The sequence below is a fragment of the Poromitra crassiceps genome, assembly GCF_964638095.1.
Source record: "Poromitra crassiceps genome assembly, chromosome: 10".
Classification (NCBI taxonomy): Eukaryota; Metazoa; Chordata; class Actinopteri; order Beryciformes; family Melamphaidae; genus Poromitra; species Poromitra crassiceps.
This window is the reverse complement of record NC_139631.1, coordinates 41606823-41621188: the sequence shown is the minus strand read 5'-3', so window position 1 is coordinate 41621188 and position 14366 is coordinate 41606823. Positions and strand designations below refer to the sequence as shown.

Genomic DNA, 14366 nt, shown 5'->3' with positions numbered 1-14366 from the left:
CCAGCCTTGATCACACAGCGAAGAGTAATACCACAGAGTGTGAGAATGTCAGTTTTCCAGGTGTGAGGCTCTCTGTCCAGACCCCAGCCTCAAACACAGCCAACGGCGTCACCGCGTCTCCTCCCCAAACTACCAGAAGTGGAAATATGACATCCGACAAGGCTACATTTCCACGCTGCGACGTTGTTCCCGCCGGGCAAAAACTTGCGAGGAGGAAACGATCCGGGACAGCTGGTGGCGGAGCCAAAGCTGCTGCGGTCCTTTCTTATTCCCAAAAGCAGTGAGCCGGAGTGCAGTGGACCCAACGCAGTGCGAGTGAGGAGGACTGTGCTGCTGGTGAAGGTTAAATCCAGGGGAGAGAAAAATGTTCTCTCCTCGCCTTTGCCTGCAGGTACGGGCAGGTAGAAGAGAATGCGTCAGCCGCTCCTGTCCCCTGTTGTACCCAATGCTGTAGGACTCACCGTCAAGGAGAGGCTGGGTGGAGAGAGGGAGTGGAGACGGAGGGAGAGAGAGAGAGCGAATGGGAGGTTCCTGATTCAGTGCAGGAGGGAGAGGAGAGGAAGGGAGGGGAGAGGAGAGGAGAGGGGAGGAGAGAGGGAGAGGAGGGGAGAGGGGAGGGGAGGAGAGGGGAGGGGAGGGGAGGGGAGGGGAGGAGAGAGGAGGAGAGTGGAGGGGAGGGGAGGGGAGGAGAGGGGAGAGGGGAGGAGAGAGGAGGGGAGAGGGAGGGTGATATATGTTCTGCGGTGCTCTGGCACTCCACCAGCCCGTTTCTCTTGTCACAGCCTGCAGAGCCAGGGGAGGAGGAGCCAAGGGAAGGAGGGGTGGAGCTACCAAACATAGGAGGGACACAGAGAGAGTGCTGTACATGACAGACAAATAGAAAATCATTAGTGTTTATGTTGTGTTTAAGTAGGCCCTCCTTTCATAACAGATGGAGAAGAGAAAGAGAGTAAAGGGAATAGTGATAATGGACATAGGAGGAGTAAACTATAAATAGATTGATAATACACATGAGAGAGAGAGAGAGAGAGAGAGTGAGAGAGAGAGAGAGAGGGGGGGGGGGGGGGGGGGAAAGACAGGTGTGGCTGTATGACCTAAGTGTGCTTGTCAGCTGGTCTGTCAGCAGCAGCACAGTGAGAGCAGCAGAGGCTAAAACCAGGAATCACAACACTCCCTCAAGAAGACCAGAGTTTGCTTAAACAAATGTCTCTCAGGCTCATGCAAACCACACACAGGCCAGACAGACTTTTTGCCACAGAGCGACCAGCTCTCAATGAACATGGTTCACTCCTCTGATACGATCTGAGCCAGAAGCTACACGCTGGACACATACGCCCCCTGCTGGTAATCTGCTAATTTCTTTGAAGTGCTGCGCTAAAAGGTAAATCGCTCTCCTGTAAGGTTCTCAAGTTTCCTACTCAAACACACACACACACACGTCTCACACACACACACACACACACACACACACACACACACACGTCTCACACGTCTCACATACTCCTCAGCCCTCAAATGGCTGGATTTGGACTATTAAGGACAAGGTCATTGTGCCTGAACGTGATACATTATGGAGTTGCTGAAGATGTGACATAATGCTGGCTAGCATCAAATCAATCAATCAATCAATCAAATATTTAGAGAGCACCAAATCATAACAAAAGTTATCTCAAGGTGCTAGTGAAGTATTACAGTATTATATTATTATTTCCCCTGTATCAAGTAGTGTAACAAATAGGGCTGTGGCGATTCACTTATCTCCCGATTCGATACTATCACGATTCTTGGGTGCCGATTCAATTTATATTGCGATTCTTAAGTATTGCGATTCTACGATTATTGCGATTCGATATTACGATTTATTGCGATTTTTGTTTATTTTTTTCTTTTCTTTTTTCAGTTTGTTTGCTTTTTTACACTAGATTAGAACATGGGAAAAGTTGAATCATACACTAGAGACTGTATATTATATATCATGAGTAGGGCTGGGCGATATAGTTAAAAACAGGGGCGGACTGGGATCATAATTCAGGCCGGGCATTAGATACCAAGCAGGCCAGGCCGATATGGGCCAACGCGCGTGAAATTTGGGCCGTTTGAAGCCAGATTTGGGCCGTTTGAAGTCCAATTTTACAATGAGATGCACCCACTTTAACCCTGAAGTGTAATTATTACTTCAGACTAACTAATAAAGTAATAAAACCACTAGTAAACCAGTAGGCAGCGCCTGGCCTGCTGTTCAGTGAGTGGCCTGACTGCAAGCACCCAAAAAAAAAAAAAATTTTTTTTTTTTTTTTTTTAATTTGCGATTATCGATTCTGGAATAAAAGATCGATCCAAAAAATCGTGACATTAAAAATCGCGATACTTAGGTGAATCGATTTTTCCCCCCACCCCTAGTAACAAACAATTATTTCAGTAATAACATTAAAAGCATAAACTTGATTGTCAAAATGACATCCCAACCTAAAACTGTGTTTTCACCATAATCAAACACGTCAGGCTAGTTGTGATGAGAGAAGGCAGAAAGCCTAACTTTCTCTAAAGTACTCCAGCTACTTTGATGTGATGAAGAAAAGGGACTACGTCAAGTGAAAAGAAGCGGCTGACGACTGCACATGTATCAGAGGAAGCGTGTGCTAAGCTACAGCATGTATCAGAGGAAGCATGTGCTAAGCTACATGTATCAGAGGAAGCATGTGCTAGGCTCTGCACATGTATCAGAGGAAGCGTGTGCTAGGCTACAGCATGTATCAGAGGAAGCATGTGCTAGGCTACAGCATGTATCAGAGGAAGCGTGTGCTAGGCTACAGCATGTATCAGAGGAAGCGTGTGCTAGGCTACAGCATGTATCAGAGGAAGCGTGTGCTAGGCTACAGCATGTATCAGAGGAAGCATGTGCTAGGCTCTGCACATGTATCAGAGGAAGCATGTGCTAGGCTACAGCATGTATCAGAGGAAGCGTGTGCTAGGCTACAGCATGTATCAGAGGAAGCATGTGCTAGGCTCTGCACATGTATCAGAGGAAGCATGTGCTAGGCTCTGCACATGTATCAGAGGAAGCATGTGCTAGGCTACAGCATGTATCAGAGGTAGCATGGTGCTAGGCTACAGCTCTTCCCCAGATCGGTAGAGGGGGGTGGAGCAACGACCGGGACAGCAGGGAGAATTGGCCCGAGTACAAATGGGGAGAAAACGAGGAGGAGGGAAATATGAAAAAAAAATATATATATATCAAAAAAGAAGAAGAAAAGGGATTACAACATTACAAACTAACACAGAAGCACAAGTGAAACAATTTTGGGGTGTAACCAAGTAATATGACAAGTAGTGTAACTAAGTAAATAAGTAACCAGTAATTAAATTAAATTAAATTAAATTAAATTAAATTAAAATCAATTCAATTCAATTCAATTCTTCTTGAGGAATGAGCGCAACACTGAACATCATCCACCGGGAAATGACTCACAGCTGCACATCACTTCCCCAGTTCTGCTGACGTCAGGCGAGCAGCGAGCAGCCGCAGCTACCGAGCAGCAAGCACACGGAGGAAGCAGTTGATACAGGCTGTAGCTCAAAAGCATTATTATAGAGAATGATAATATGCTACTTTCAGCACTATGGAGAGAGGAACACACACACACACACGCACACGAGGAGTCTAGAATAAAAACGTCCAGAATAACAGAGTCACTTACCCAGAGGCAGTGTGGAGTCACACAGCATGACCACAGGTAGTACAACACAGCTCTCAGCCCAGTGCCCATCTCTGCTCTGACCAGGTCTCCGGTCTCAGAGCCTCCGTCTCCTCCCAGTGAGGTCACCATGCAAGTATGATCTCAGTGTGCCTGAAGATGCTTCTCCCCAGTGAAGATATCTCACTCCACCGTCTGACTAATGGACCATTTTGTAGTGTGACATCTAATTACTCAACATCATCGATGACGACGCCATTATGGCCCCTCTCCAAAATCTCAATCGGGTTTCTAAAACATTTGCTGCTATTTTGCTTAAAAGCATCGAGCAAATATGAAACCCTTAAATATAAATATAACCACACCACTGTTTTTAAGTGTCCTTTCCTCTGCTCATCTTACTGTAGAACAGAATTGCTGATAGCGATTGTGAAAGGCTGGTCGTACGACCACATCGGATCAATTCAAAGGTGTTGATTTTCACACTGCACGTTGTAAAGTCAAGCTTGAATAAATCCAGCGCACAATCAAACAATGTGAACTCCAAAAGCCTTTAGTGGAACTAATGGCAGCCACCTCCAATCCAATACGTTGTTGTAGAGTTGCAGAACAGTTTCAGGTGCAGCATCCTAATCAATCTATCAGTACATAAACCTCCAAAGAGAAGCTAGAAGCAGACACAGCTCAAGCTGCAGTGACCCCAGCAAACAAGTCAGCTCTCAGCACGAGTTAACCTACATCTAGCTTAGTAAATAGGCCAACAGAAACTCACAATTGAAGAACAACCACTAGATGGTGCTAGTGTAGTGACCCTAAACTCATAGTGCTTCCCGGCACCATGTCATGGCAGTGTGCAATAGACCCTTTTCACGGGGGCCATTTTGTGTCAAAAAGGCGGGGTAAACACAGATGCAAGCAAAACAGTACTGTGGGGTTCCAACTCCCAATAATGGAAGTTGGAAACCCTCGTTAGTGTTTCGTTTGCACCTGTGTTTACCCTGCCTTTTTGACATAAAATGCCCCCCGTGAAAAGGGTCTATTGTTAAGCATCAATACACATCTGGGTCATAGTGTAGGTTTTGAACCAGGACCTACACTGACACATAGGTGACCAAACCCATCACTATATATCAAATAGTGTACATTTGTTTAGATGTAGATGAGGAACATTCAGTATATGTATACATCATGTGTTGCAGACACATTTTAAAACGTATCTATTACAAAATGAAACACTTGGTATCATTATTATGTATATGCTGGAAACAAAAGACAGATCTGAACTACACTGGTACAGTGGTACTGGTAGAAGTCATAAATGTCTAAAAGAAAACTTAAGTAGAGACAGAACCAAGTTCACAGTCACTTGAGTATGACACTTGTGTCTGCTTGGTTGCAGAACACGTCATGGAACCATTTGACGAGTGCACAGCTTTCCCCTGAGCCTTCTTGACAGGCTGCTGCTGTCATGAGCAGTGTGTGACTGACTGTGAACATGGACTCTGTCATGAGCAGTGTGTGACTGACTGTGAACATGGACTCGTTAACCACTTGACTAATCCAATCCTGAATTACAGGCCTGAGAAGATGTTTGGAACGTGAGGTGGGAGGAGTCGTGGTGACTGAGACCACGGCCTACACACACTACACACACTGAGTCACTGACTCATGACTACTTCCTGAACCCGGCTGCATTCAGCTCTCATCTTCCAGTCAACTAACTGCATTCCTAACTGCTCCACCTACCCCCTGCCTCTCTTCATCACACACACACACACACAGAGTAAACACACACACTCAAATGGGCATAAACACACATTTGTTGTCAGACAGACACAAAACATGCTCACACACACAGCATGCACACGTTCAAAGCATCGCAGCTGGTGTGACCAGCCGACCAACCAGTGTTCAAAATAATTGCATCCAGTTCAGTGTAGGAATTTAGCCAGGAGCAGGGGCAAAATGCCCCCAAGAAATCTCAGAATGCCCCTAAAAACCATGATCCAGGGGTAAAAATTGACCCCAAGATTTCTATAATTTTCTTTTCATTCATTTCATTTCCGTCTCTAACACACACTCAACACCTGCAAGCTGCTTGCCAGAAGATGAAGAAAACACACTCACACAAACAGTGCGCTGTTTTCCACACTACGCTTTAGCAACTTTATGCATTAATTAATTACTTGCTTAAAGTCGAGCTGAACCCAAAAATGACTTTTCTTTTCTTTTAGTTCAAATACCTGGGTATGCAGTGCACCTATTTAATAATGTATGCAAACAAAATCACAACAATCTACCGGTAGTTTCTTTTGTTTTTCACACTTTTTCACATCAAAAGTTCATTTTTCAAGATTTCATTGATAACAGTAATGTACAGTTTGCTGACGTCACCTAGTACTATCAAATTTCTACCCCATTTCAACCAATCATATCACGACATGCAGCTGTCAATCAAATCTTCATTTCAGGATCATTTTCTCTTCAAAATGAAGTAGAAAAAGGCGCCTAGTGCCTGTCATCTGGCAGAATTCCTATCCCATAAACTAACTATTAACTTGGCCAATTGAAACATGAACAAAAAACAAAAACTATAATCTCTAAGAATGCAAAGAAATGTAACTGGCTCGTTAAAACGCGCATTCCAGGGATATCGTATTTACAGCAGCGATAATGGCGCGCGCATCCGAGAGCTTGGTTGTCAGGGGTCGCACTTCGGAGATTCCAGGCCGACGTGCTGCACTCTCCGCTCGGCAACACGAAGGCAGCTGGCTGCCTGCGGCTCGCTGAGCTCCACTCCTCCCGTCAAAAGGCTCTTCCCGAGGAGAGCGCCACAACACGACTGAAACCCACTCGATTTGGAGGCGGAATACGCCAGGATTGGCCAAAGCCCAATCCAGTCCCCAGAATTGTCAAATAAAATCATCGACATGATACTATGACCCGCCTCTCAACCTGTCATCTTAGACAAACTATGTTTTCAGTCTGAAACGGACTCATTATGCACGTGACGAACAGGTTCAGTTCGACTTTAAGTGCCCCCAACATTTTTGTAAATGCCCCCCTTTTTTAGACTGCGGGGGCAAAATTTGCCCCGAAAATATGTTGTCCTACACTGATAGTTACTGTAGGGCTTTAGTAGAAGCAGCTCACCCAGCTGTGACGGTCCCTCTCTCTGTGGGCACTGCGACTCCTCATCCTGGACAGGCTTCCGTCCGCGGTGCTGTTCAGAGGGCTGGACCGCCGGGACACACTGCGCGACCGCATCCTGTTCAGCTCCTGACACACACACACACACACACCACAGTCAACTCCTCACCTTCATCAGCTCCTGACACACACACACACACCACAGTCAACTCCTCACCTTCATCAGCTCCTGACACACACACACACCACAGTCAACTCCTCACCTTCATCAGCTCCTGACACACACACACACCACAGTCAACTCCTCACCTTCATCAGCTCCTGACACACACACACACACCACAGTCAACTCCTCACCTTCATCAGCTCCTGACACACACACACACACCACAGTCAACTCCTCCCCTTCATCAGCTCCTGACACACACACACACCACAGTCAACTCCTCACCTTCATCATCCTGTTCAGCTCCTGACACACACACACACCACAGTCAACTCCTCCCCTTCATCAGCTCCTGACACACACACACACCACAGTCAACTCCTCACCTTCATCCTGTTCAGCTCCTGACACACACACACACACACCACAGTCAACTCCTCACCTTCATCAGCTCCTGACACACACACACACCACAGTCAACTCCTCACCTTCATCAGCTCCTGACACACACACACACACCACAGTCAACTCCTCACCTTCATCCTGTTCAGCTCCTGACACACACACACCACAGTCAACTCCTCACCTTCATCAGCTCCTGACACACACACACACACACCACAGTCAACTCCTCCCCTTCATCCTGTTCAGCTCCTGACACACACACACACACACCACAGTCAACTCCTCCCCTTCATCCTGTTCAGCTCCTGACACACACACACACCACAGTCAACTCCTCCCCTTCATCCTGTTCAGCTCCTGACACACACACACACCACAGTCAACTCCTCCCCTTCATCCTGTTCAGCTCCTGACACACACACACACACACCACAGTCAACTCCTCCCCTTCATCCTGTTCAGCTCCTGACACACACACACACCACAGTCAACTCCTCACCTTCATCCTGTTCAGCTCCTGACACACACACACACACACCACAGTCAACTCCTCACCTTCATCCTGTTCAGCTCCTGACACACACACACCACAGTCAACTCCTCACCTTCATCCTGTTCAGCTCCTGACACACACACACACCACAGTCAACTCCTCACGTTCATCCTGTTCAGCTCCTGACACACACACACCACAGTCAACTCCTCACGTTCATCCTGTTCAGCTCCTGACACACACACACACCACAGTCAACTCCTCACGTTCATCCTGTTCAGCTCCTGACACACACACACACACACCACAGTCAACTCCTCACGTTCATCCTGTTCAGCTCCTGACACACACACACCACAGTCAACTCCTCACGTTCATCCTGTTCAGCTCCTGACACACACACACCACAGTCAACTCCTCACGTTCATCCTGTTCAGCTCCTGACACACACACACCACAGTCAACTCCTCACGTTCATCGCACAACATGCCTAGCCTGAAATCTGTTCATTACCTAACAGGAAGTAGCATCCGCACCAACAAAACAACTTTTTTTCACTATACTCAAACTAATGAAAATATACTACAATTCTTGGACATAACCTAACCCAGTGGTTCACAAACTTTTTCACATCAAGGAACCCTAAAATTACACAAATTAGACCAAATTAGACAATAGGCTTGGGCGGTATTAAGGTATTACCGTTTACCGGGGTATTTAGAAATCCCGAAGGTATGATTTTCAATACCGTCAAAACTGGTTTTTATCTTTTTTGTGCAGCCAAAATAGTTGCAAGTGTCCTTGCCTGTGCTGGAAGAATGTCTTTCAACCGGAAGAACAAATACGTTGCGTCGAACGCGGAAGAGAGAAAAAGTGGGCGTGGTGAATAAGGTGAATACCAGGGTGTCATGTCAGGAAGGTATGAAAAAAGAGATACTGCCCAAGCCTAATGGACCCACATCTGATAAGATGTTAGCTTTTGGGACGACCCTTCCACTCTCCTGGCCCTGTCTTACAGGAGCCTGGTGTTAGGGGTGCTCGGCTGATTGGGTGCACCTGGGCCCTCATTGGGCTTAAGAGCTTCAGACCATCCAGTCCCTCTGCCTCCTCACCGATGTATTTTGATCTGTTTGTTTGTTTAATGTAGTTTGTTGTCCAGTTATCTTCCCTTCATTTTATTTAATAAATTATTGTTTTAACTTTTACTTTGGTGTATGACTCTGATTTGTTACTTCCTTCAGCTGGGTTGTAACATATGAGTGGAGTCATACACATACACCAAAGTGAAATTTAAAACAATAAAAAAAAACTACGGGAAAATAACGACAACACAAACTACATTCAACCAAGGTGCATCAGTGACTGCGTTTACATGGACTTGAGTATCTGTCGGGGTTTTGGAGTATCCCGTTTTTGTGCTTGCGCATGTAAACATCATATCCCGATGTCAGAAACCTGGATAAGCCCTTATCGTTTAGCTGGAGTCCTCTGAAAGAACCCGGGATACTGGTGCATGCATACACCTTAGCCTGGCTTCTGACTGCAGCAGACCACCTGCGCAGGCACGGCTTCAGCCAAGTCTCACAGTTTTGTCTTTCGGTGATGAAAGAATAAAATATACTTGGCAGCTTAGATAGGAGAAAGCATCGAAACGCTGACCTATTCAAGTCTGTAGTGTACAGACTACGGGATGAAGACCTATTCAAGTCTGTAGTATACAGACTACAGGATGAAGACCTATTCAAGTCTGTAGTACAGACTACATGATGAAGGTGTTGTGACTATAAAATGAAAGAGAGAAGCAAATGGGGACAGACCACCGTGAAGACAGAATCCAAGGGAATCCCACACATTCTTGGCCCAAAAAAGGTGAATGATGTCACACACACCCAATACAAGAGATAATACAAATTAAAATGATAATAATAATGATGCCGGTTTGTGCTGTAAAGATCACAGGCGCCTGTGCAAATAGCAGGCAGTAATCAGTAACTTATCATGTATACAGGGATATGAATAACCTGCTTTCTCTCTCTTCCATGTAAACGCCATAACCGAATATGATCAAAACCAGGATAAGCCTCATAACCGGGATACTCAAGTCCATGTAAACGCCGTCAGTGAGGAGGGAGAGAGACTGAATGGTCTGGCCCAGAGACGTATAGATAGAAGAGTCCGACATCTCCATTCACTCCAATGGACCAGTTTTTTTACTCTCAAGAGTTCCAGGAAGTAAGGTCCTCGATTAAGCAGCACTGTCGAGTTGCAGCAAAATAAACAGTTTGTGTTGTACTCTGAAAGGGTTTTCCCCCCCTTGAATCAAATTGTACATTATCAGCTTTATTTTAGCATGCAAAAGTAGTGCAAGACCCATTCCTGGCTGTTCATTGGCTAATGAGTCTCGCATTTTGGTCCTCCACTGACGCCACTCTCTCTCTCTAGAGGACACTAGTCTGGCCCAATAAATGCAGCGGGCCCAGGTGCACCCAATCAGCCTAACGACCCCAAACACCAAGCTCCCCCAAGACAGAGCCAGGAGAATGGGAGGGTTGTCACACTTTCAGATGTTTTATTACATAAAGTGGATTAAAAAAAAAACTAGCAAAATAGACATAATATTCTGTCATTGTGTTACTTGTGGTTGGAATTCTAGTGAAAATAAATTAGCTTTTTTTGCTGGGGACCCCCTGGAAGTCCTTCAAGGACCCCACTTAGAAAACCACTGACCTAACCAACACTTCCACATGAACAGATTTGTTATTGCTTCTGAGGCCCTGTTTACACGGTGATGCTCCCCACATAAAACGGCAAACTTTTTTAGCGTTAGTGCCTTCCTTTTACACGGTGACAGCGTTCTTGGGGGGTGAAAACGCAAAAAAAATGAAAACCGGTCCCAGAGTGGAATTCTTGATAACGTTTCCCCTTACTGTCGCCATGTAAAGTGGAGAAACGCAGTTCAGGTGATGACACAGCCACCCTTCGCCATGGAAGACAAAGGTAGGCAATAGGAACATTGAACTAGCCCAATAGGCTACTATACAGCCTTATGGCACAGGCACAATGAGTCACATTGACATTCAACAAACGTGATAACGATTTGCTAAAAACACATAATCTGCGTTAAGTCCCCCCTACTAACGTCGCATATAGCCTATTAATCACTGTCTCCCGCATTGAATAATTGAAGACAACTCACTGTCTGTGATGCATTTCCTCAAGTGAAGTCCCAATTGTGCTCAGGTCTTTTTTATGTTGCTTTACTGGGTTTTTATTCGATAATCCAATCTGGAGCAGTTTATTAGGCTACCATTGTGACTTCTGTGTCACTCTATCGTGTGAAAAATCAATTTAAACTTTAATCACAAAGATAAATCAAGCCCGTTAGAAACAGACAGAATAGGGGAAGCTAGGCGTTTTTACCTTAAAAAAAGAAAAAGACGTATTTTTAAGGTCGTTTTAAGCACGACAAAAATACGTCGTTTTAAGCACGCAACGCTAGTTTGCCGTTTTATGCGGAGACGGTTGTCGTCTAAACATGGCCTCAGTCTTTTCATGTCACCTGGGCCAGTCCCCCTCACCTGGGATCCCTGGGATCTCCTATGGCTCCAGACCTCTCCCTTGTCGTCCTCTGGCTCTGGCTCTCTGGGGAGCCAGATCTGCTCCATGGGAGTGCTGCTGGAGACTCTGGCCGGAGTGCTCGCAGTGTGGGCCTCTCTCCTGGGGGCAGGGGCCAAGGGCGGAGGCTCGTCCGGCACAGCAGACCAGCGCCTCTCCGGGGCCAGCAGCCGTTCCTCCTGCCTGAGGAGGAGTTGCTCTAGGCTGGGTTTGTTGGCAGGCTTCCGGGGCGGCTCGGCTCCAGCCGTGGGTCTGTCCACCGACATCTCACCTGGCCTCAGCTCCCACGGGTCCTGAACGGAAGCCGTCCACACTGGGCTCGGGCGAGCCAGCGAAGCCTCTGGGGGCCCCTTTCGGCTCGCGTCCCTCTCCGGGGTCAGAGGCTGTGATCTCGCCCCGCTCCCCGCCTCCGTACCCTGAATACTCGCCACAGGGAACATGTCTTTACTGGCAGAGGGCGGAGTTTGAGACGCGAAAGAGTCTATGTCAAGAATGGCAGGTTTGTAAGGCTCGTCTGCTCTGGGAGAAGCCTGCTTCCATCGGGGGGCAGGGTCACTGTGTTGAGAAGAGGCCTTGGAGAAAGGGTCATTTCGGAGCACAGAGTCTAGATCGAGCACTTTGGGCCTGAGCGGCGACGAGTCCGATGCCGCCCTCTCCTGCTCATCTTTCCTCTGCTTCTCCTTCAGTCTTTGTCTTTCGGCGTCCTGCAGTTTGGCTACCTTTCTCATTTTCTCTGCCTCCTCCCTCTCCATCCTCTGCCTCAGCTTCTCAAGCTCTGCGAGCTGTTGTCTGTCCCTCTCCGCCTGCTTTTGCTTCTCAAATTCCAGGAGTTGCCTTCTCTCCATCTCCTTCATCTTCTCCAACTCCTCCTTCCGCTGCCTTTCCTTCTCCAACTCGCGTTGTCTCAGCCTCTGGTTCTCCAGCTCCTGTCTCTCAAAGTCCAGTTGTTTCTGCCTCTCCCTCTCCACGTCTCTCTGCCTCTGTCTCTCCAGCTCTCTCTGCCGCTCCCTCTCGAGCTCTTTCACGCGCTCCTTCTCCGTCGCCCTCTGTTTGTCTCTCTCTCGCTCCAGCTCTGCCTGTCTGTCCGCTTCCTGCTGGACGGCCAGCCGTTTACTCTTCTCCGCCTCTTCCCTCTCCGTCCGCGCCCTGAGTCTCTCTCTCTCCAGCTCCAGGAGCTGCTGCCTCTCCCTTTCCTTCTGTTTCTGTCGTTCAAACTCTGAGAAGGCTCTCCTCTCCGCCTCCATCTCCTTGACTCTCTCCAGCTCCAGCTGTCTCTCCGTTTGCATTTCCAACAGCCGCCTCTCTTTGTCCAGCTCTCTCTGTCTCTCCTGCTCCCTCTGTCTCTGCCTCTCCTGCTCGTGCTGCCTCTCCTTCTCCAGCTCTCGCAGTCTCTCTTTTTCAAGCTCCCTCTGTCGTTCCCTGTCCAATTCTCGCTGTCGCTCTCTCTCCGCTTGCCGCTGTCTCTCTCTTTGGAGCTCTCGCTGTCTCTCTCTCTCCAGCTCTCGCTGTCTCTCTCTCTCCAGTTCTCTCTGTCTCTCTCTCTCCAGTTCTCGGAGTCTCTCTCGCTCCAACTCTTGCAGTTTTTCCCTTTCCAGCTCGAGCTGCTTCTGCCTTTCCGACTCGCGGCGTCTCTCGAGCTCTCGCTTCTCGAGCTCTCGTTTCTCCTTCTCAAACTCTTTCTGTCTCTGCCTTTCAAACTCTCTCTGCATCTCCCTCTCTTTCATCCGTGCAAATTCTGAATGCGCCTGTCTCTCGGCTTCTAGTTGTCTCTGTTTTTCTCTCTCCAGGTCCTTCATTCTTCCCTTGTGTCTATCCGTCTCCCTCCTTAACTCTCGTTGCTTTTCAACGTCCATCTCCTCCTGTGTCGCCCGTCTGTCCCACGCCGACGCCCTCTCGCTTTCTGATATTAGGCTTCTCTCCATTGATTCCTCGCCTTGATTTGGACTTTGTGGGCTTTTTCCAAACGCTTCATCTAATGATGGATTCCTCCTTAATGGAAGAACCTTCCCTTGAGAGCTCCACTGTCCGGACCTCAGAGAGAAATCATCAAAGTCCCCTCTGTCTGCTCCTTCATCTCCGGGGGAAAGTGGCTCCTGTATTTGTCCGGTCAAAGCAAAGTAGGTGGCCCTGGGTTTCGTCTGCTCGTCTGCCTGGAGCATTTTCAAACGTTTGGGGGCTGCGGCTGCTTCCTCCCTCTCCGCCTCCCTCTGCCTTTCTCTCTCTTTCTCCAAAGCCATCTGTCTCTCCCTTTCACAGTCCTTTCCTACTCCTTTCTCCACGTCGCCCGCCTTTTGCTCCAGGTCTGCAGCGGTCCACTTGGGTAGAGCTCCGACTCTCAGGTATCGTGGTTGCTGCTCAGGCATCCAGGGCGAATCCGGCTCTCCTTGAGCGGGAGGAGCGCTCTGCCGCTCTGCCGTCGTTGTTGGCCTGTTCCCCTCCGAGCGTCTGGAGCGTAGCGTCATGGCCTTGTCCTCCAGCTGAGCCGAGGGGATGCTCTCGCTCACCACCCTGCTCTCCTCCACCGCCTGCACCGTGTCGAAGGAATGCAGCACCCGCAGCGGGCTGGATGGAGACACGGGCTGTCTGTAGGTGGCGGTGACCAGGGTTCCCTCGTTCTCGCCGCTCCCTTTCTTGAGTGACGAGCTGCTCCGGAGCAAGGAGGCCTTGGCTTTGTCTTTAGGCGGCTCCTCGTCCACCACCAGCACACTGTACCTCTCCACCACGTTCTCAAACAGGGACGCCCGCACCATCTGCACCTCACGGCTGCCACCAGCTTCCCTGGATGTGCCGTCAGACGCTCGAGCCATGGAGGCCTCTGGGAACTGCTCCTGGGCATCTTTGC

General features: G+C 48.2%; 1 protein-coding gene across 1 annotated transcript in view; it reads right to left on the bottom strand.

Moving 5' to 3' along the window:
* LOC310783913 (uncharacterized protein KIAA1671 homolog) overlaps positions 1-6920 on the bottom strand; it is a 55591-nt gene extending 48671 nt beyond the window's left edge. Inside the window, exon 1 of the mRNA XM_083644833.1 lies at positions 6849-6920. Within this exon, the coding sequence (XP_083500959.1) occupies positions 6849-6893 (45 nt within the window). The 5' untranslated portion in view covers positions 6894-6920. The remainder of the gene's footprint in view (positions 1-6848) is intronic.
* Positions 6921-14366: the final 7446 nt, after the last annotated feature.